Source organism: Rousettus aegyptiacus, unplaced genomic scaffold (assembly GCF_014176215.1).
Source record: "Rousettus aegyptiacus isolate mRouAeg1 unplaced genomic scaffold, mRouAeg1.p scaffold_m13_p_13, whole genome shotgun sequence".
NCBI lineage: Eukaryota > Metazoa > Chordata > Mammalia > Chiroptera > Pteropodidae > Rousettus > Rousettus aegyptiacus.
The window spans coordinates 40,035,617-40,058,066 of record NW_023416288.1 but is presented as its reverse complement, the minus strand read 5'-3'; the positions used below and the strand labels follow the sequence as shown (position 1 = coordinate 40,058,066).

The following is a 22,450-nucleotide window of genomic DNA, read 5'->3' as shown; positions in this document are numbered from 1 at the left end:
CCCTCTCCTTGCTTTCCTCGTCATTTCTCCTCCGCGCGGGGCTCAGCGCGTCCCTCGCGCGTGCCTCGGAGCCACCAGTGCGGGGCGACAGTGTCCCTGGGAAAGAGCAGGGAGGAGAAATGATTCTGTCCATGGCTTTCGGACCCATGGCTGCCTTTTGAGAGATGCGCGGGGTTCTGTCAAACCGATCCGTACCTCACTTTTTACACAAAATTAATTTCAGGTGGAACAAAGATTTAACTATAGCAAAACAAGCAAAATCCCCAAACGAACCTCGAGCTCGTTTTCATAATTTTAGGGTCAGAGAGGGCTCGTTCCGGAGGACCTGAAACCTGTCCGCCAGGAGGGAAGGTTGGCAGGGTTGGCCAGGTCAGCGCATTTTTTGGTAGGACACCGCGAGCAGTCTGCAGAGAAAGGACAGATTGCGGGAAATATTTGTAATATATGACAACAGACTAATGCCCATCATGTGTAAAAAAAGCTTCTATAAATTAATGAGAAAAATGCTAAAAACTCATTAGGACGATGAGTGAAGGAAACCAACAGTCGATGGGAAGGAAGGCGAATTCTCGTCGCAGTCTCCCTGCCGCGCTCACGCGCTGGTGGGCCCGGCCGCTCCGGAACCGTGGCCAGCCGTCCCGGCCTCCGCAGCCTCGCAGCCCCGTCCTCTGCGTGGCGAACTCCTTGCTTAAATGCCACCTCCTCCAGGGAGCCCTCCCTGACGGCCATTTCCGAGTAGATTCCGTGTCTCGTCGCTTGTCATTCTCCACCGTCACATGCTTTATCACCAGCTGTACTTAAATACTACATCTCCCAAAGGGTCATTTTTGTTCAGTTTGGTGGTTTATCTGCTGTACCTGGCACATAGTAAAGAATAGTAATTCAATGAAGACTTAACAAATAACTAATAGATACACGGAAAAGTGCCTAGTCCCATGATAAAGTGAAACCTTGTTACTTACCAGGTTTCTGTGTATCACAATCATTGCTTGCAGGGGTGCGGGGAGGCGGGTGGGAGGGCAGTTTGACAGCACGTAGCAAAACGTACAGGGCCTGCTCGCTACCCCGGCAGTTCCGCCGGTGCCGCTGCAGCCTCTAAACACGCTACAGGGATGCAGAGATGGTGGTTCCGAGATGCCCATGGCGATGGTGCATGTGTCATGTGAACAGGGAAACAACCAAAATAGCTCTAGGAAGGGACCGGTTTACATAGGACGCAATCATAGAGTGGAGTGCTGGGCCATCTCGATGGAAGTATTTCCGTCATGCATCATTGAATAAAAAATTACAGAACAGTGCATAGGATGATTGTACTTTGGTTTAAAAACATGAAAATGTGTGTTTATTTGTGCATAAGAAAGATCTGGAAAGATAAAATCTGCAGCAAGAGCATGGGATTGAAGGATAAAGATAGTTTTAGTTCTACTTTCATACTTTTATGGGATATTTGGGGGCTGTAGAGATTGTTGGATTTAAGTGTGTCTATTTTCTTTTATAACTTCAACACACGCAGCCTTATATATTATTCTCTCACCTACAAATTTCCACCAGCCAGTGATAAATTATTGCATGTGCCCCTGAGACATCTCTTGTTCTCATTTAGAAGCAGTTTGCCGTAACTGCGCCCTTATTTACACCCGAAGCCTTCGGGGGCCCGGGAAAATGAAAAAGTTCCTGGCATATGCTGCCAGAATGTCTCTCCATTCGAGACGAAGTGTTTGTGAGTATCTGTGGGCGCAGCTATGAAGTTTCGGTGTAGTCGACAGCTCTGGAAGAGAAAGGTGGAACTCTTCAGACACAAAGCTGTCCTTTCAAGAACAACTAAGATGTAGAAATAATTACAGAAAACTGCTGAGCTTCATGGGGGTTTCACTTCAGGTAGGATCAGCGCTTTTTTGAAAGGGGGACGGCACGTTGACATTTCACTTTGCATGAGCACCGGAGTCATATACCAATATATAAAAGGAAGGGATGGGAGATAAATGTAAGTTGCCAAGATGTGGGTACCAGTGCTCGCTTTATTCTGGGACCTGGGGGTAGAGTAGGGCAGAGGCAGCATGAGGTAGTAGAAAATATATTAGTTCAGAAATCAGCTAGAACGAAGACTTGGTTTTTTCACTTTGTAGCTCTACGATTTGTTTTCCTCTGCTGTAAATTGGGGTAATGGATAATTGTAAGATCAGAGTTTTTGGGATGTACGGCGTGTATTAACATGTGGGTGGTCGATAATGGTGGTAACTGATAACTTGTACTTGGCATGAGAGGAGAATAAAGAAGGATCCATTTTCATTTCATCCTTTGCTCCATATTTTTACTGAGTTCGTTATATCAATATTTTTTAAAACTAAATTCTCAAATATGATTATGTGTCATCTGGATTAGGAGTTAATTGAATAATTTCTTCATTTGTTCAAAAAACCATTGAGCTCTGTGTGCCGAGCATTGTTCTGGGTCTGGCAAATGCTTCTACGCTGGAGAAGGTTTGTGTTGTCAGCTCACACGCCGTACCTCTGACCCAGGCTTCTCCCTCGAACTTCAGATTTACACACGTGACTCCCCGTGTGCCATTTCTACCTGGGTGTCTGGGGAGAATCTCAAGTATTGTGAACACAGAATTGAACCCCTAAGTGTGTCTCCTGCCCGCCCGGCTCCCCTGGGTCTTCCCGACTCCATTCTCGCCCGGGCCCTCGCGTCACGCTGCCCCGCTGGGGGCCCCTCGGGGCCCTCCCTGCCCTGGGGTTTGCGACGTCTGCCCTCTCCGCTCAGGTGCTCTTCCCAGGGGACCCTCGGGCTCTCCCCCTCAGCCCCTTTAGCCTCGCTCGAGCGTCGCTCAGTGGGCGGCCGCGCTGGCTGATGCGTGCCCTGCGGGTCACGCGGCGCCCCCCGCAGCTCGTACCCGGGTGCCCTTTCCTCCACAGCGCTTACCGTCCTGTGACACGTGGTTATCTGTTTGCTTTTATTCTCTGTAACGTACACGCTCCGTGAGGGCAAAGGGCCTTTTCCCGCCGTGATGACCGCTGTGTCCCCGCTGTGGCCAGTGCTCAGTGAGGCAGGGCGGATGGGCGGACTGGCACCCCATCCTCCCGAAGGGCTCGTTTCGGTAGGGGGAGACAGTGACGGTCGAATGAGCCAGTCCATGAGAGTTATGTTCTCTGTGAGAATCAACGTGGCAACGGCACGCGGCGGTGAGGAAGAGCAGCAAACATGGGCGTCGGGCGCCTCTGCGCCGTCCGAAAGGGTGAAACCGGTCTGGCGGGCGGGCGTGGTGGTCACGAGGGAGCGCGGCCCAGCGTGCGTTTCAAGGACGAGTGGGGACCGGCTTAGGAAGGCTGCGTGTAGCATGGTAAAGACTTGGGAGTTCATCCGAACTACGAAGAACCCGCTGGAGGGTTTTAAGGAAGGGAGAGGTGGACCGGATCCGTCTCCAGATCGCTCTCACGGCCACGGTGAGAGTCCGGGGTGGGGGGCACGTGGGCCTCCAAGCACCACCCTGTCTCAGCAGACTGAAACTGTCAAGCAAAGCGAAAGATGCAATTTTGGGGCTATTTGTATATTCCAGAGCTGCTGCCGAAAACATCTCCTGCCTGGCTTCCTAAATTGTCTGTGTAGCAGCTACAGTTTATGGGGGAGCCGAGGGACACTGGGGACTGAGGGGGCATCAGAGGTCCCCTACACCCCCTGCTTGGCCAGGTATCACCCACGAGGCATCTGACACACCACAGGTGCCTTATGGTGGCCAGGTAAATAGCCTTATGGTGGCCAGGTAAATAGACATGCAGAATATGCAACATTGTCGATTTTTTTTCAGTAAACTACCTTAAAATATTGTAGCACTGGTTTTAGTTTATAACTTTTAGCTAATTTGATTTACATATATACGTGTCCTGAGGGAATATTATAGAAGTTGTAGAACTCATACTTGTAAGATAAAAATGCAAATAATTAAAGTACGTGCTTCAGCGATGATTTAATGGTATTTCTTTTTCCGTTTCAGAAAACACCAGTTCGATCATGGAGAGGTAATGACTTAATATTACTATAATTTACCATATTTTAATGTTTGTACATATTTGGATTTTCTTTCAGGTTCCAGTTTCTAAGTTTATTGGTAATTGTCACTGATCACCTACAAAATAGGTGCATTTTTATGAGAACACTGCAAATAGACTGTTCACTTGTTAAAGCGAGCAGGAGGCGCGTTTGGCCTGCCCTGACCCCCCTGCTGGAGCCGTGGTTTATTTCGGGGCCCCGTAGACGGGGGCACGGAGCATTTTCTGAGTGGCAATCACTTTCCTCTGCTCACCTTGCCTGAGGCTCAGAGACTGACTGGTTACTGCTCCCGTCTCCTGATGATTCAGCTGGGCGTTTCTATTTTTACTTTTCATTTCTCTCTCTCTCTCTCTCTCTCTCTCTCTCTCTCTCTCTCTCTCTCTCTCTCTCTCTCTCTCTCTTCTATTGAGGTATAATTGACATATATATAACATTTGTATTAGTTTCATAATAATTTGAATTTGTACACATTGTGAAATCATCACAGTAAGTCTAGTTAGCATCCATCACCCTACTTAGTTACAAAAATTCTTTTTTTCCTTTCCTTTTCTTCTGATAAAGACTTTTAAGACCTGCTCGTGGGCAACAGCATGCTGAGAGATGCTAGGAGCAGTGGCAGGCGGTGTTGCGGTGTTGGCCAGGGCTCCGAGGCGGAGCCGGGGACCTTCAGCAGCAATTATTTCTCATTAACACTTTTCTGCTATGATCTGATGGAGCATCCAGGTGGATCCAGAAATGTGGGCTTTATTAATAACCACAGGCTCGGCTCCGAGCAGCATTACGGGACCACTGACTCACTGACTGGCCTCAGTGACTTCATAATTTTAGCCCTCTAATAAAATGGAGACGTTCGAAAGCGGATTTTAAGGCTTGTTGACTATTTTGGAAGTCAAAGTATTGTTACTAAGAAAAAGTACTCTTTTTGTATAGTCACTATTTAAACAATATTCTTAAACTTCACAAGCCATAGGAGTAAAAAATATCTTCTTTTTCTTTCAGCTGGTTTATCATGCATTGCAACTGCTGGCATATACAGCCCTTGGTATTTTAATTATGCGACTGAAACTCTTTTTGACACCACACATGTGCGTTATGGCTTCCTTGATCTGCTCGAGACAGGTAAGGTGGTGGTTGCGTTGGCTGCTCTGATAAGTTTTCAGCCTTTGTCATTGAGTGACCCTAAAATAATACTGAATTCCCCAAAGTTCTTTAAATTGTTATGGTAAAAGTTTTGTACTTATCTTTTGTACTTATCTCTCCTAAAGAGTCAAAGGTGATAATTCCTAGTCTTCTAACTTCTGAAATACTTCTTAACGTAACAGCGAAGCCTCAGTGCAGTCCGGATTCACGTAATGATTATGGATGTTGATAGAAAGCAGAGCTTAATTGTAGAAATAATTTTTGTTTCGTTTTGACATTCACATCACAAAGAATTCTTACAATTGATTTTATTACAAGTACTTTCGAATTATATTTCCGTTTTCAGTATTAAGCTTTAAAAATTATTATTTATTTGAAGGTACACTTGTACCCACATCCCTGACTTCACCTTTTTGAATTTAGCTTGAGCCATCTTGGTGGTTTGCTGCTCGTGGTTCCTGGGTACCGGCCTCCCTGCTCTATATTCCGCATGGTGGCACATTTTCCTCAGTCAGCTAGCCAAAGTGCAACAGCAGCGCCTCTTTTAAATTTAGCAGATATTTACTAAGCATCTTAACAATGCTCTAGGGATGAGTGTAGAGTGGAAGAAAAATCTAGAAGCAAGAGTTTTTCTCGAGAAGCTGCAGTCTAGCTCTACAGCTGTGTAGACAAATAATCTTGAGGGGAGAACGATCGAGACGGCGTCGTTATTGAGGCGAAACTGCTTGAATGTGGGAGAAGTTAGCCAGCCTTCAGGGTGGGGCAGAGTGTCGCGTTAGAGGGGTGCTGCCCCCAGAGGCGGATCCGGGGCTGAGGCCGCTGTTCCTGGCTCACCCAGGCCTGGACAGGAAGGGAGGCTGTTGGCGCTTCTCTGAGTCTCTGAAATACTGCCTGCAGCGTGACCGATGACGATAGGTGACCCGGGCTGGCCTCACAGGTGGGACCTCTGCACACACAGGTGCCCACACCGAGAAGGACCCTGTACCTAGTCTGCTGCTCTGCTGTTGCTGTTTTGAACTTCTTAATAATTTTCAAACAAGAGGGCCCCACATTTTCACTTTGTGCTGGGCCTGACAAATCATGCAGGTAGACCTGGCCTTCCCTGAATCCGGGAGCGGAGAGAGCAAGTGGAGAAAAGAGCTTCTTAAATCATGCCTCGCCTATGCAAGGCCGAGGGTAGAATTCCTTCATTCCTAGAGTCATTGTTTCTAGAACTTTTCCTTTGGGTGATTAATCCTTTATCTGGGACTCTAGCGGAGACCTTGTTCTCCTCTGGAAGAACTGTTTGATCATCCCGGGCATGCTCTTTGCAGTAACAGTTATCAATGTCTCTTTGATGTGGTTTCAGCTGTTTGGATGGCTCTTTTGCAAAGTACATCCCGGTGCTGTTGTTTTTGCCGTATTAGCAGCAATGTCGGTACAAGGTTCAGCAAATCTACAAACCCAGTGGAATATTGTAGGGGAATTCAGCAATCTGCCACAAGAAGAACTCATAGAATGGATCAAATACAGTACTAAACCAGGTAAAGGAAAATCTTATTTAGCGGGTGCTTTTTTCCCAAATTTTATTTACCATCTCAAAATCCTAAACTCAAGTAAAGTTCAGTGGTCTTACTCTTTCTAATCAATGTTGCATCTAGATTATCCAGAAAAAAAGAGAAATGTCAGTCTTTCTTAAGTGGTTTGCAAAGTAAATGTCATACATATCTTCTTGGTAATTAATTTTGTCATTTTCCATAAATTTTAATTTTTTCAAAGTTTTACATGCCACAATTTAAAATAATTTTTATGTTTATTAATGAATTTTTAATCTTAATCCTTCGGATTCCTTCTTGAAATGAACTTATGGAATCTTAAATTTAGTCATGTTCAAAAAGGGAGATTTTGTCATCATTCGAGTATAAATAACTGAATATTAAATTTTCCTCCAGAATCCCTGGGTGCTGTAAAACTTTCTTAGTCAATCTGCCTCGTCTTTCCTAGAATCAGGCACGATTTCTAAGATATTAAAACCAAAAGCCCCAGAGATTCTCGCTGGTGAAGTGACGCGGCCGTACCTTCCGGGGACAGTGGCCGGCCGGGCTCGGAGGCTGGCCGCGCGCGGAGCTGACCGCTTGCTGTGGCATCCGCCGCCAGGCTCCTCCCGGTTCTGCCGCTGGCCCTTCGGGTCGCACAGGCGCTGGGCCTCCCTGGGAGGTGACCGGGTGACCGGAAGGGGGGCCCTTGCGTGCCGGCCGCGCCCCGCTGAGACAGGGCTCCTTGCTTTGCAGACGCAGTGTTTGCGGGCGCCATGCCCACGATGGCCAGCGTCAAGCTGTCCGCGCTGCGGCCGGTCGTGAACCACCCGCATTACGAGGACGCGGGTCTGAGGTGGGTGCACGGTCCCCACACTATGAGAACGCAGTGCTCACGCACACAGGGGGTGAGCTGGCAGTGAGCCTGGGGACTCACGGAGTTGGGGGGGTGGGTGCCGAGACCGGACGCCGAGTCACACACGGAGCCGTTCAGCCCGCGCAGGGCAGTGGCACCTCTGGGCTCATCTGTGCGCGAGGAGCCGGACGACACCACGGCGTGGCCGCAGTGTGCGGGTTGGTGGCGCCGCGCTCCCGCAGGGCCCGATCGGTCATCCCCGTCCCCGGGGCCCCGCAGACTCCGCGGCCTGCAGTTTTTAGTAAGGCTTTCTCATAGACCCTTTTCCTGAATTCTCAGGAGACGGTAGAAATGCGACACCGTTCAAAGAGGGTTTCATTCTGGTTTTCGCAAATAGAACCTGTGAGAATGCCTGTGGTTTTTGTTTTTTTACTCTTTTTTCATAAACGAGTGGACTTATTTTCATGCAATTTCTAGAGTAAGACGAGTTATTAATTTCCTGAGTGACTATGTGAATCCTGTTAATGTATTTTGTCTAACAGTGGGACATATCTTTTATAAATATTGATTTCGGCAAGCGAATTTCCAGAGCAATTATGTTGAGTAAATTCAGCTTTAAAAATCTAGAAACCAGACAGAGAGCCGTTCAGAGCTAGTTGTTGTTGCGATCGGGGCCCGGGCTGCCCTGTCGCGTCTGCGTGGCTCGCCCCCGCACCCATGGGTGCCGCACTCCTATGTGTGGTAAAGTGATGAACTTTAAAACAAAAACAAGCAAGCAGACGAAAAGGCCGAGTGAGGAGATGCAGGCGTGCGTGAAACCGAACCCCCGTCCCAGGACTCGCGCCCCCGGCGTCCCCCCCGACGCCCCCAGGCCCCGCGCAGGACTCCGGGCGAGCCCTCGCCATGTGCCCCCCCGCGCCGTCCTCCCCCAGTTCCGTTCACTTTCCCCCGCCAAGGCCGACTGCGGCCTTTTCACCTCAACCGATTCTGTCCCATTATTTTTCTCGAAAGAGCCAGAACGAAAATAGTCTACTCCATGTACAGCCGAAAAGCAGCCGAAGACGTGAAGCGGGAGCTGATGAAGCTGCAGGTGAATTACTACATCCTGGAAGAGTCCTGGTGCGTGCGGCGGTCCAGGTGAGTATCCCGCACGGCGGGCACGCCGCGCTCGCGGCGACGGGGCTCAGTCGCGCGGCCCGTGCTTCACCAGTCTGTGCGGCAGGCGTGCGGCACTTAGCAGCGTGTCAGTGGAATAAGCTTTTTTAGGTAATTGCTTGAATTAGAGTTTTTTCTTTTCCAGTCATTATAAATAAGTTTCTTTTACAATGATTTTCAGGTGTACACTTCGTTAAAGGTGTTACATTGGCACGGATTGAGTATTTCCCAAATTAATCATATTTGCCTGCGATGTTTTTTAAATCTTTTATTTCGAGTTTTATGTATTTCCTTTCAAAAGACTTGCAGAGTCTGAGACCAGGTCACGCAGAGTCTCAGTGTAACGAGGTCAGTCAGGCGGCTGAGAGACGGGGGGCCTCCCTGGTCTACACCACATCCCCGCCGCGGTCTACACCACATCCCCGCCGCACGCCGCGTCCTCCCACGGCTCAGAATGAAGCTTCTTTCTTGCTGTTTCACATCTTCGTTGAGTGGGAAAATAATTCACTTCGCTCTGACCCACCATCTCTTGAGTTGATAGCTTTAAACAATATTTCCACAGAGAAGTTCCCGAAGCAGACAGTAGCATCAGGGTTTGTAGCAAGATCTTAAAAGCTAATGTGAGTTCTAAAGTTGACTAGAAATGCTGCATCTGGGTGACTAGACAGAAGATGACAGTAGCTTGCTGTTAAAATACCAAAGCGTTTGCTCCACGAGAAGCCGCAGATACAGGCAGTTTCATCTGAAATCAAGGATATTTTCTGGAATGCTATTTTAAAAATTCTCACTATTCTGGAACTAAACAGAAGCCTTCGAGAGAAGGCTATATCTGTGCCGTAATCACACTCATTCACCATGTACTTCAGTGATACACAAGGGTGTTGAGACAAAGTAATTAAATATTAACTCAGGAGTAAAAATAGTTCTGTGACGCAGTATCCGCGTTGCCCAAAAGGAGACAATTATTGATCGTTGAATGGCTTTTCTATGACTATGTCTCAAGTGACTTGAATTTAATCAGGATTAAAGAAAATGTCATTGTTCGTAGAGTCATAATTTAGAAAATACTTTCAGTCCTTATGAACAAAAGGATATATCTACAAAATTCATATACTCGCCTTTAGTTAACTTTGTTGTGTAAATTTAGGACAGAGAAGTCTTAAGCATCTCTCGTGTCAGTTTTGGGAGGACATCGCAGTAAGCGAGCGGAAGGCTGACATTTGCCCTCAGAAGACCCGAGTTTCCTGGCAGGTTTCCACCAGCACTGCGATCTGCTTTATCGCCTGGGCCCTCACGCTCCCGTTCAGTGATGCCAGCCTGGGACACCCAGGGTTAACTGGAACAGAAAAGCAGTGCTCCGTGGCCTTTTCCCCAGTGCTAACGATGAGCCCTGGGCCAAGAGTCTTCATTCCTTTCTGGACCTTTGCATCGTATTTGAACATGTGGAAATCGCAGAGGCCGGGCGCTTTATGATCTAAGGTGTCGGGGATTTGTGTGACTGTGGTAGTCTCGTGTTCTGATGGCAGGGCACCGGAAGGGATAAAAAGGCCTTTAGGAAGCATGGCCGTCAGTCTTGCACACTGAACAAAATCAGCAGTGAATTACCGGCTTCGGATCAGTGCTGTCTAGAGGTCACTGCGGGCTCTAAGGCTGAGCGTTTGGGGCGGGGCGTGTGCCGGGCCCCCCATCTGGACCTCGACTTGCCCTTGTTGTGTTTGTCCCAACAAGAGTGGAAAGAGAGGAAGCCGGGGAAGCGACTCTCTAACCTCTCATCCCCACTCGGTAACTGAAACACTCTCCGTCTGCTGCACGATGTAAGCCAGACCGATGATGAGTCCCAGGCACCCTTGGACAGGGGCTCCCTGCTTCAGCCTCGAAACGAAGCACGCACTGTGCTTTCCGCTCTGACGGAAGCAAAGGCGGGACTCGGATAGGAGAGCAGAGCGGGGAACGGCGAATGGTTAGTGCCTCCATTCGCAGTGGGAAAAACTGAGCTTCTGGACAGCTTTCCGCCTGCATTGGCGTGTTTATTGCTTTGGCCCCCGCTCTCCAGCCCGAGTACCTGTAAGTCACTAGAAGAGAAAAAAAGTGTCCGAACAGGGGGAGCACGTGGGGAACTTGCATAGAGGAAACCGAATATTTATCTTGTGCTTAAACTGTTGCCCAGTGCTGTGATGAACACTGTATTTATGTGATCTCGTGTGCAAGTGGTTTAATTGTGTGGCTTGATTATTCCTTAAATACTTGACGCCCTGTGTTCAAATACAAGTACAAAAATATACTCAAATGCAAGTTGCAGATGAGCTTTTAATTAACTACTCTTTTTTTTTTCTCAGTTCCCTGTTTTTTTTTTTTTCCTCATTAATCCCAATAATAGAGTTGCCATAAAATCAAAAGACATGAATTCAGGAGAAACTTATTCAGGTTTTCACTGATGCTGTTTAACGATGCAGCCGGCTGGCCTGGGCAATCTTCGGGAAACTCAGATGAGGACTAAAGGGTGTTGGACCGGGGCAGGTAGAGCCACCGGAGAGGCAGCTTTGCCCCGTCGTTTTTCCTGAAAGCGATTGCGCTCGGGAGCGGGAGGCGGTTTCCTGCTTCCTGTGGAGTCAGTTCACTCTCCGCTGCCCTTGGCCTGTGGTGTGGTAGCAGTTTGGCCTTGGCATGTGTGGGGAAATCGAAAGATAGAAAACCCAAACCCAGTCATATTGTTACGCATGTTCAGTGTCAGTAGCATTTGGTGTCAGCCAGGTGTGCAAAAAATGTGCACCAAACACTGCATGAGAACGCTCACTGGGAAAACCTGTGCGGAAGGTAATTCGACGGAGGCAAAGTGGAAATCGTGTAGCCCTTTGACCCTGCCATGGCGCTGCTTCTAGAAGCTTGGCCTACGGAAAGATGTTGGCACAAAAACGTCTGTGTGTTGTTCAATAATGGTGAAATGGAAAACAAAAGTGTCCATCCATAGAGGAATGGTTAAATAACACATAGAAGGACTAGCAGCCGTTAAAAAGAATGAAGTAGGTCTTACGCACTGAGATGGAAAAATGGCCCCATTTTATTGTTAAGCGAGGAGTCGGTGAGTAATCCCGCTGTGTGACAGCAGCCCCGGAGCGTCCATATATGGACACGTTTGCACGCGCGTGTGTCTGAGCGTGGGCGACAGAGGGGCCAGCGGAACGTGTGCTGGGCTTAGCGATCACCTCCGAGAAACGGCCCTGAAGGCGACGGTGACGTTCGTGTTTGTATTTTGATAGGTCTGCGTTTTGACACTTTTTGGATAGTTACGCTTAAATTAAAGATATTCTCAAAACAGACAGCACGAGTGTCCCGGCCACAGTGCGGCCTCGCGGTGGAGGGCCTGGCGTGGGGCGGCCACGGGGCCGGGGCGGCCGCGGGGCGTGGGGCAGGCTCCCCAGAGGTGGCCTTTCCTCTTATAGAGAAAGTGAAGCAACCAGGAAAAAACACGAGCAGGTGTCAGTTCCCTAGGATTTCCCCTTGTATTTTTCTGGTTTTTTTTTGTTTGTTTTTTTTTAATTTCTCAAAAAGCAAATAAGAAATTGGGAACCCCCTTCTACCTATTTTGTTGTCCTGATCTTCGGAAGAGTCCAGGCGACAGTCTTCTAAGACTATCCCAGGAACGGCTTTGCTGAGGTTGGTCCTCATGGGCGGGTTCGGCGTGGCGCGTCTTCGCGGGCGCTGCGTGGGAGGCGGCGTGCGCGCCCCGTTGGGTCACTTCAGGAGGGCCCGGCGCATTGTCCCATTGCTGCTGATGCCGAGATTCCGCGCTTGACTAGAAAGTCCCCCAACTCTCCCCCTTTTACGAAGACAGATTTCCTTTGTACCTAAGGAGTCTGTGGCATGATACTTAGAGGCCATTTCTTTATGCTCTTTCTCAACAGCCTTCACCAGATAGTTAGTTCTTGCATCCGATTTTTCTTCTTTCCTGAATCTTTTATTACATTGGTGATGATAAAATCGGTCATATAGATTCGAAAGTAAGGTATCACTTACTGATTCGTGGGAGTAAGGATGGATCTGATAAATACTAATAAATAATAAACGGACCTAGAGCTATTGGGTTATCTCTGTGGAAAAAAAGAAAATTAAATCACCCCACACAATAGAGAAAAATTAATTCCGGATGAGTTCTAGGTCTAATTGTGAAAAGCAAAATTCTAAAACTTTCATCAGAGTACACATAATGCATATTTTGATGATATTGTGATAGAGAAGAATTCTTTAAACAAATCATAAAAATCATAACCCCTAAAAGGCTGACATCTTGGAGTATACTAACAAAACTCTTCAATAAAACCACCCCTTCCCCCCCCCAAAAATTGTGAACCCTAGTGAAAGCCAACAATTATATCTATAAAACCATTTTAGATTTAAAATAAATGTTACAGTTATCTTGAAGAACTTATTTGGGCAAATATCATAATGTCAATTTTATTTCTACTATTCTTTAAAAATATATATTGCCTCTAAGATCTAATTATGAAAATATATATTGCTTCTAAGATCTAATTATGAATTTAGTTATGAGTTTAACACTACTGGATTTTCTTTAAATTGATTCATTCTGAAATATGGTTAATGGGAAGTTGCATAAGCACGAACTAAATATATTTGCCAATTGTAATTTTTAAAATTAACGTGTTACCTCTTACCGTGGGCCGTGCACGATGCTAGTTACAGTCGCGCTCCTCGTAACACAGCTGCGTCGTGGGAGAGTGAGACTGGGCGAAGCTTCTCGGGAGGTCGCCCAGGCAGGATTTAACCGAGGTCTGTTGCCCCCCCCCCCCACCGCCACCTGAAGCCTCTTATTTTGCATATCTGTTTCTTTCTTTAGAGTCATCCTTGCTGTGTGTGCTTTGTTCTCAAGAGGATTTATGTGGCTTATATTAACATAAGTAAATGTGATAGGGTGTTTTAAAAGCTAAGTTAATTTAAGTAGGAAAACATGAAATGAGGGCAGGAATCTAAAAATTGTGCCGCGCTTTATCCGCCCTTAGGTAAAGTACACTGACTTTTAACCTGCGCTGGTTTTCCTAGGCCCGGTTGCAGTATGCCTGAAATCTGGGACGTGGAAGACCCTGAGAACGCCGGGAAGCCTCCCCTATGTAACCTCCTGGTGAAGGACCCCACGCCTCACTTCACCACCGTGTTCCAGAACAGCGTTTACAAAGTCTTAGAGGTTATAGAGGAGTGACCGCCGCCCACGGAGGAGCGCATCAGTGACGGCTTTAATGCTTTGCTCATAGCTCATGCCTCGTTTTTAATCCAGATCCCAAAAACTTTTACAGGGGACTGTTTTCAGATAGAAAATGTTTTGGTTGGTCAATTTGTCATTCTGATTATACGACACATGCCATTCTCAGTTGGGTACTCTTTCAGTGCACCCCTTAAAATTTGCTATGCAAATGAGTATATGCTTGTATTTGACTTCAATATCTGTGCTAAAATGAGCGGAGTTAGCTGTGTACAAAACACGGTGGGTTGCTATGAGGATACAGTCAGTTCTGAACTGCGCGGGGGCTGATTTTACAGCTCATAGACTATCGATGCCCCTGGCTCCTTTTCTGCCTCTCGCTCTTGCTTTTTTGGACATTTCAGTGGTTATTGTGAGCTCCTTGTTTATGTCGGTCCCTGCCATCAGCCTCAGTAAGAGTAGATGGGGCGGACTTGGGTGTTTGCTGTGTGGAATTATCTGTTCGTTTCCCTGCTTTGTGTTCTTTTGTTCTCTGTCGCTCTTGTTGATGAAGCATTTCCGGCCCATTATTAATCCAGACTCTTGGACCTAGAGATCAGGACCAAAGTCCTGTACTTACCAAGAGTGTGGTACTGGCATCCCTCTGCCCCTCCACCCCTCCCTTTTCCTCCCTCCTTCCCTTCCTCTCTCTCTCCCCCTCCCCACCCCCCAGCATTCTCTGTCAAATAAGTGGTATTTCCTTATTTAGTTTCTTACCAAGTACTTTTCTTGGTTAAAAAAATTTAATGACAATGTGTATTTTTCTCATTTTTAGTATTATTCAGAAGTGTATATTTTAATACCTTAAAACCACTTAAATCTTTTCATGTTTAATTGTAGTTTTAAGAAAAACCATTTTGAACAACCTCAAATGTAATACATCTAGAAACTAAGGTATAGTCCTGTAGACATAATTTACGGTGGAGCAGTAGACTGTAGTATGTGGTAGTTTTTCTTTTACTATTCAGATATAATAAAACATGAAACTAATTTTTCTGTCAAAAAGTAAATGAATAATGATAAGCGAATGGCATTTTTATATTTTGCTTTTAAATTGCCCGTCTTTAATAAGACAAAGCCTTAAGCCTTACAGTTTTGGTTCCAGAAACCAAGTATGGGAATGAGGAATGAATATACTCAGCCTTCCTTGCGGTTCCTTTCCTTCCTATTTATTTTTTTTGGAAAAAAAAATTCAAACCTGCTTTGAATTCTTATGTGAATTTTTGTTTCCTAGAAGTTAATTTGTGTGAAATGAGATTCTTCAGAACAGTGAACCCCTTATAGTTCTGGAAAATGATTTTACAATTTTAAATTCTGAACAAACCGTGCCTCCGGCAGATTGCATGTGTAATTATACAGTGTTCTCTTTATTAACCACAGGCACATTAACCGCACTGTGGATCGTCCTTGAGACCCGAGTCCCCAGGGACGGTGTCGGGTGCCGCTGGAGAGCGTCGTCTTTCTGCCTCTGTGCGGCTGAGGGCGGCCGGACCTCGGGGAGGCGCTAGCGTGCTCAGGGCAGAGCCCCGGGGGCCCCCTCTTTCTCACCTGCTGGGCGGCTTTTATTTCTTTGGTTTTGCCAGTTTCAGAAAACAGGGAGTAGCCAGGGAATTTGGGGTTAGGAGCAGAATGTGAGCAAGGAGGTGGCCGGCTAGACAAATGGGCAGTGGCCACTCGGGGCCCAGGAGTGTAGGGGTCGCCGGGCGGCAGGAGGGGGTGTGTGCTGGGCTCTGTCTGCACCTGGGTCTCACCCGCATATGGGTGTTTTGTATGTTCAGCAGTTACGGTTGGTTCTTTTTTTTTTTTAAATGGTACTTTTAAAGTTAGTCTCTCTTTTTCCCACCCACCAATCATTTTCTTCCTAATAAGTTCACATGTAATGACTACAAATTCTGTACAGGAAAAAATGTTGAAATGCTCTTAAAACGGTTTCATGTGCTGGGAAAGGGTAGAAGGAGTCGAATTCACTTTCTTTCTGAAGACCCCTGTCGTGACAGTGTTTCTAACGTGACTCCCCGGCGACCCCTGGCCCGCCTTGGGCCAGGCAGCTCTCCGCTCTGCAGGCTTCGTCTCAGTCTCGGTCACGGTCACGTCCGGCTGCAGCCGATGCTGCAGATTATGAAAACTCTTGTGACAGCACAGCCTAGTAGTAGGTTTGACATACATGACAAAACAGTATTAAAACTCAGTAGTTTACCCATTTTTAGCATTTAAAAATATTTTTGCTTTAGCGTGAGGAAGGTAAGGTTAGACAAGGAGGCGATAAAAATAGCCAATGCTATCACAGGAAAAGCAAAGTTGGGGCAGGATTTCTATAAAAAGAGAAACCTCTAAAAAAGCTTAGGAAAAATCGCAGTGTTAAAATAAGACAGTGACATTAAGGAGAAAACGAAAGGGTGTATCAGGAATAAATGATATCGCATAGAAGTATTGTATTTTTATGAATTTTCTGCCAGTTGTTTACATGTACTATGTATGTTAAATAAAAAAAGATCATTAAAAAGATGGCGGGTGTGTTTTTCATCGTTATGTTCATTTCCACCTTGACCGTGAACGCGCTCAGCCTCACCGCGCAGCCCAGATGGCGTGAACTGGGCTGTGGCTGGTGGCCGTCCTCGGGGAGGGGCGGGGGCTGTCGACAGTGGAGGACGCGAAGCCGCTCTAGGCCCCTTCCCTGGTGTAAGAGTTGGGGTCACCCACACTCTTTTTACCTTTATGGCACTTACATTATTTATCCTCTACATCAAGGGACACGGCCAGTCTGTGAAGCCACGTTTTGGGGACAGTTCTAATGTTGCTGAAAGCTGCTTCTCGTGCACGAGGCCACAGTTCGGTCTCATGACGTCTCCTAAGCGACAGCTCCGTGTTCTCGGTGGATGCCAGCACCAGCTTTATTTCCGTGTCTGCCCGGAGGAAAGGCGGTTTAGCTGAGTTCATGCCTGTGTAATTAATTTCTGCACCCGGTGACACCTTTGTTCCCTGACATCTTTGGGGAATGAAATGTTCCAACACAGCGGCTCAGAGTTGGTGCGCGTCGGAATCTTCTGGAGGGCGTGACGAAACACACAGCTGCCCCGCCACGGCCGTTCCTGCTTCAGCTGGCCTCAGGCGCTGCTCGGGTCCGAGTGCGTGCGTCCCCCGAATTCATATACTGAAGTTCTAACCCCCCACGGTGGTTGTATTAGGAGATGGGACACTTGGGAGGTGATTAGGCCATGAGGGTGAAGACCACGTGGAAGGGATCGGTGCCCTGATAAAGAAAGTGCGAGAAAGCTCCCTTGCCCCTTCCACAGGCGCCATGTGTGAACCAGGAAACCGGCCGTCACCAGACACCAACATCGGCCCACACCTTGACCTTGGACTTCCAGCCTCCAGAACTGTGAGATAAATTTCTGTTGTTTACAGACGTCCAGTCTGTGGCGTTTTGTTACGATGGTCCAAATGGACTGAGATGGAGCGGGCCCTAGTGTTTGCCTTTCTAACCGGTTACGAGTAAAGCTGACGCCCTTAGTCCAGGGGCCATGCTTGAGGATTGCTGGACGCAGAAGGGCTCTGGATGACTGGCCTCCAGGGGGCACCCCGTTCCCGACGGCACTCACCCCACCAGGACAGGCCAGAGGGTCCCTATTACTGGGAAGTGAATGTTGCAAAGTCCCTTGTCTCTTAGGGGACATTACTTCAGTGCAATTTGCAAGGAACAAAGACCGGATATGGTCATTTTTAACCAGAACATCACTACAACTTAGTTACCTTGTGTTTGCTGAATATGTGAGTTATAGATCATTTAAATATTTCAAAACTGTAAACTAGACTAGGCTCAGACCTGTTTTTTTCAATTTAGAGATGGGAAAAGAGTGAAATCCTTTGAAATCGGACTCTATTTTGTAAAATTACTTCGTCTAGAAGGAAATAGATAATTCAATAAGATGTGTAGGTTTTAAAACTTCATTTTCCACCTTACTGTTTTTGTCAAGCCCCAGAAATGCTGCATCTTCTCCATCCCTTGGAGAGCAGCTTAACAGCTCAGGGTCACAGATCACCTGTTTCTCTTCTGCTTTCCCTTTCTCCTTAGAGAGATTTGAAGTTTCTAATTTAAATCAATAAAATTGTTCTGTATGCAGAAAAAGAGGAGCTGCTTTTATAGTTCATTACATTCTTAAATTGGTCTTTATTTCACAGTGTTGTATCAATACGGATATATATTTACATTCGAAGTTGAAAAGGGTATTAAGTATAGAAAGGTCTTGGAAACTCTTTTATCTTTCTTCCCATGAGAGAGATTTTTAAAATTCTGAATAAATAGAAGAGTTGAAGACAATAAGATTTTGAGTCACTGTGGTATAATTAAAAGGTAGATTTTTTTTTCCTGCAGAAAGATTAGGATAGTATTGATATTGGCTCTGCTTTCAAAGTAATGTTTTTGTACTCAATGATCTCTAACCCAAAATTCTAATTAAATAAGCAATATGTTGTCAGAATGACTTTTGCATAAATGGTAGTGCTACCGAATATTCAGTTTATGCAAGCATGTTCTTTTTAATTCAGCATAATATCAGTTAATTGATTTTTAAGTACCTGAGCTTTTTTTCCTGTATGCAAATTTAATATCTTGAAAGAAGTTTGAATGTAGCAAAATTAAGCTCATTCGGTTGTTATGCCGATTGCCTTTAAAGCTCTAGTACTTAGCCAGTTCTTAAAAAATGGAAATGAAAATGACCTTTCCGAAGTAGACTTGGCATCGGGCCATTAAAGCTGATTTAAAAAAAAAGTCCCTGAAGGCCAGCTCTTCAGCTCAGCGTTATGACCCAGCTCATATCTCTGGGTGTCGGAGTCCAGATGCAGAGGTCTCCCTCTGGCCCTATGCCATCCTCTTCCTAGTGCAATTCAGTAGGCCCTTTAAATCTGTGACGAATTTGGCTTTTTCTAACAGGCCCTATGGCAGTCATTCTCAAACTTGTCTGTACCTTGGGAATTACTTGGGGGGTTTTGAACACACTGAAGCCTTTCCTCCCACCCCCAGAGTTTGGGATTCAGTTAGTCTAGGGTGTGAGCTGAGGTCTGGAACTTTTAAAGATGCCCAGGTGACATTTTAGGACTTCTGGTGTCCACCCTTCCCACGTCGTCACCAATTAAATTAGAAGTGGTAAGCAATTCGATCTCAGATACACTCTTCTATTAACAATGATTAACTATTTCTACTTATTTCTATTAATCATGGAACCTCGTGTTGAGTAGACTCTTTTAAGGAAAGAATTCCGTGTTCAGTGGGAAATTCCTGCCGCGGGGGTGGGGGCAGAGTAGAGTAACCTCGTAGGTGCCGCACGTTTGTAAACCCGCATTAGGGTGTCGATAAGAAATGGGGATGTAGTAGTAAAAATAAATTAATTACTTTAAAAATCACTTTGAGAATTTAATTTTAATGCAAAGAATCATGTTTCTTCTCTTTGAATATGCTTTTTTTTCTTCTTCTTTTTCCTGGAATATGCTTTCTTGATCAGTTTTCACTTCAAAACACAACTCAAATGTCACCTCCTCTGTGAAACCTTCCCTGACTTTCTACCCCTCGGCTGAGTAAACTGCCCCCACTGTCTATGCTCCTGAGATCCCTATATTCCACACATTTAACATGACTTTTTCTGCTGCATTGTGCCCTTGCAGATTGGACCTATGTCTTATTCCGTTCCAAGTCCACAATGCCACCTTGGACAGTTCCTAGCAAGTAGTGACGATTCATGATTTTTTTAAATCAATCTTTCTACAACAATGCAGTAAATTCCAGATAGCACCATTTTGTTTTGTTTTCCTGAACTAAAAGAAATGGAAGATTATGTGTTCTAGCTGTGGAGATGAAATAATAAGGAAGTGCAGGACATTCTCTGTTGAGATTAATATATATGAGAAAAATGTCCTTGATGAGCAACTAAACCAAAATTAACCTCATGTCCTTGCTAAGTAAGTGCCTTATACATTTGGACATGGCTGATAACCCAATAACTATGGGAAAGCAATATGGCAAAGACGAGATACGCCTGACTCTAGAGGAAGAACTCATTGGTTTGGGTTATGTGGCCCAAGATGCTATGATGGCCAGTCCTGGACTCACTCACTGTTGGCCAGGAAGCTGAAAACTGATTAGGAATTTGGTTAGTCTGGGAGGAGGGCATTTCCAAAGGTGAGGGGGAGACAACGTGCCATTGGTAAATGGAGACGTTAGACAAAACATGACAGCAGTCACGCAATTAACGTTGTCGTAATAGAGACAACTGAACTGGAATCCCGGGTCCATTCTTTACAATCGTTGTGAGATAAGACATTTCTTAATTTGGGAATCAGTCTTCTTGTCTTTCGAAAGGATGTGCCTCCTAAGGCGGTAATTACAAACAAGAGAAAGACATCCACAAACACAGCAGGAAATTTTAACATAGCTCTCTTAGAAACTGATATAATAGGCAGGGCAAAAAAAAAAAAAAAAAATGAACATGTACATGATTTGAGTGATAAAAGCGATCCTGATTCAGTGGTCATATAGAGAACACCAGAAAAAGGAAGAACACACGTTCTGTTCCAGCACGAAGCACTTTTCCAAGAGCTGATGGGAGAGCGTGAGCCTCAGGGAGGCAGGCGTTCTGAGTCCGCATTGTTCACTGACGTAACCCAAGCACCTAGAACAGTACCTGGCATAGAGGTATGTATATACCACAATTTAAAAATCTAGCCCTTTGTTGATAGACTTGTGGATTGTTTCACATCTTGGCTGTTGTGAACGCAATGAATATTATATCTCTTTGAGACCCTGACTTCATTTCTTTTGTCCAACTTCCTTATCTAGGTTCTCTATTACTAGGGAGCTTCACATTCATAAACATGTCTGTTATGTTTACGAGGATCCAGAGGATCAGGATTCTCTCTGGAATGAATGCTCTATCAAACTTACGGAGCAGACAGCTGTACGAACATAGCACCTCCCTCCCTTCTCTTTCCTTGATCATAGTACCGAGCGCGGACGAGCAACCCGTCTTTAATGCTGACAACCTCCGAGGTTTTCTTTGTGTCTCCTTCCCTGGCGTCTCCCCATCCTCTCCGGAATAAGTTCTTGCTGTTCCCCTTTGCATCTCATTGAGAATAGGAATAAGTCATCCAAACATAAGGAGAGGGACAAGGTGTTTGCGGGGAGGGGAGAAGATCCATCCCCTGTCAAAATAGTCTGGCTCCACGTCTGCCCCTGTCACTCAGCCTGCGCTTCAGCAGCGGGCCTGGCTCTCTGGGGAGGGCCGGGCGCTCTGCTCACCGAGCGTCTGTCACTCCGGGCAGGGCCAGGGCTGCCTTCTGAGCTGAACAGGAAAATGACTGAGTGGTGACAGAAATGGCTGCCAGTTCCAAGTAGAAGTGCCACCTCTGAGGATGCACTGACTTTTCAGATAGCGTTTTCACAATGAGCTTTGTCTCCCCTCGGAGGCTTCTGTGGGAGCTGAGGACTTGATGCCCGTCTAGTTGCCCAGGCGCCTTCTGGGTCCTGGAGCGCCAGACTTTTATCCTGGAAAATCCTTGACAGTGAAAGGCAGAGTTGCAGGCTGTGAGGTCAGTTTCAGAAGGAGAGGAAATTCCTGAGGAAAGTGTCAAGAATTCCAGGCTTTCTGGGTGAATGCTCAGGAAGGACACAGGGCTGTTCCCGAGACTGGAGTAGGAGTCTGCCCTGACACTAACAAATCAGTTTCTTTGAGCAGTTCGATCCTTTGGGGCCTTGCTTTGGTGGCGGGTTTTCGGTTGGGTCCAGAGCTGTGCTCGGTCTGGCACTACGTATCCCCTACTGCGGGGCCATGCCTTTCCCGTGCGCCGTACCCAGTGCTTCGCGGGTTGCGTGATTTCCCTCTGGCTGCAGGAACAGGCACTGTGCACAGCCCTGTGGGAGCGCTGGACACCGTCCTCCAGTCCTGCCGGTGGCCGTCGCCCAGTGTCGGGTGTGCTGACCGGTGTTATGCTCAATGCCCGAGAAGGAGCTTCCGCAGGCCACTCTGTGTGCCCTTCTCTCAAGCTCTAGCTCCCTTCAGCTCCCCAGACTCTTAGCTCTGCTTATTTGCTCGATTCAGGGGGCCACCGGGCTCTAGCTGGCTTTTCCTTCTGATGCCGCAGACCGTAAACTCTCTCATGTTTGTAATGTGGGGCAGTTACAGGGCTCCCCTCATTAGTGAGCCGTCTCAGAGATCACTGCCCTTCATTGTCTAAAATATAGTGGCTTAAAATCTATTTCATAATTTTTGTCATTTTTTTTTTTTTGGTTATTTTAGGGGACAGGTGTATCCAATTCTTGTTATTTTTGCTCAGGTGGAAGTAGAAGTCTTTAACTTAAAATTATGGCAGAAAGTTTAAGTTGAATATAAGGAACAATTTTTTTTCTTTTTATTATCACTATTAGTAAAACAAAAATAGGACCCCCAGGAATATTTTGGAGTCCTCGCGCTTGGAGACCTTAATAAAGGGGAC

At 46.4% G+C, this 22,450-nt stretch overlaps 1 protein-coding gene across 1 annotated transcript in view; it reads left to right on the top strand.

Annotated features, from left to right (window-relative positions):
• The window catches only part of DPY19L1 (dpy-19 like C-mannosyltransferase 1), a 63,766-nt gene extending 47,292 nt beyond the window's left edge, over nt 1-16,474 (top strand). The window contains exons 17-22 of the mRNA XM_036230470.1: nt 3,995-4,019; nt 5,050-5,169; nt 6,539-6,713; nt 7,461-7,560; nt 8,572-8,697; nt 13,774-16,474. Of these exons, the coding sequence (XP_036086363.1) occupies nt 3,995-4,019; nt 5,050-5,169; nt 6,539-6,713; nt 7,461-7,560; nt 8,572-8,697; nt 13,774-13,930 (703 nt within the window). The 3' untranslated portion in view covers nt 13,931-16,474. The remainder of the gene's footprint in view (nt 1-3,994; nt 4,020-5,049; nt 5,170-6,538; nt 6,714-7,460; nt 7,561-8,571; nt 8,698-13,773) is intronic.
• The last annotated feature ends 5,976 nt before the right edge of the window (nt 16,475-22,450 follow it).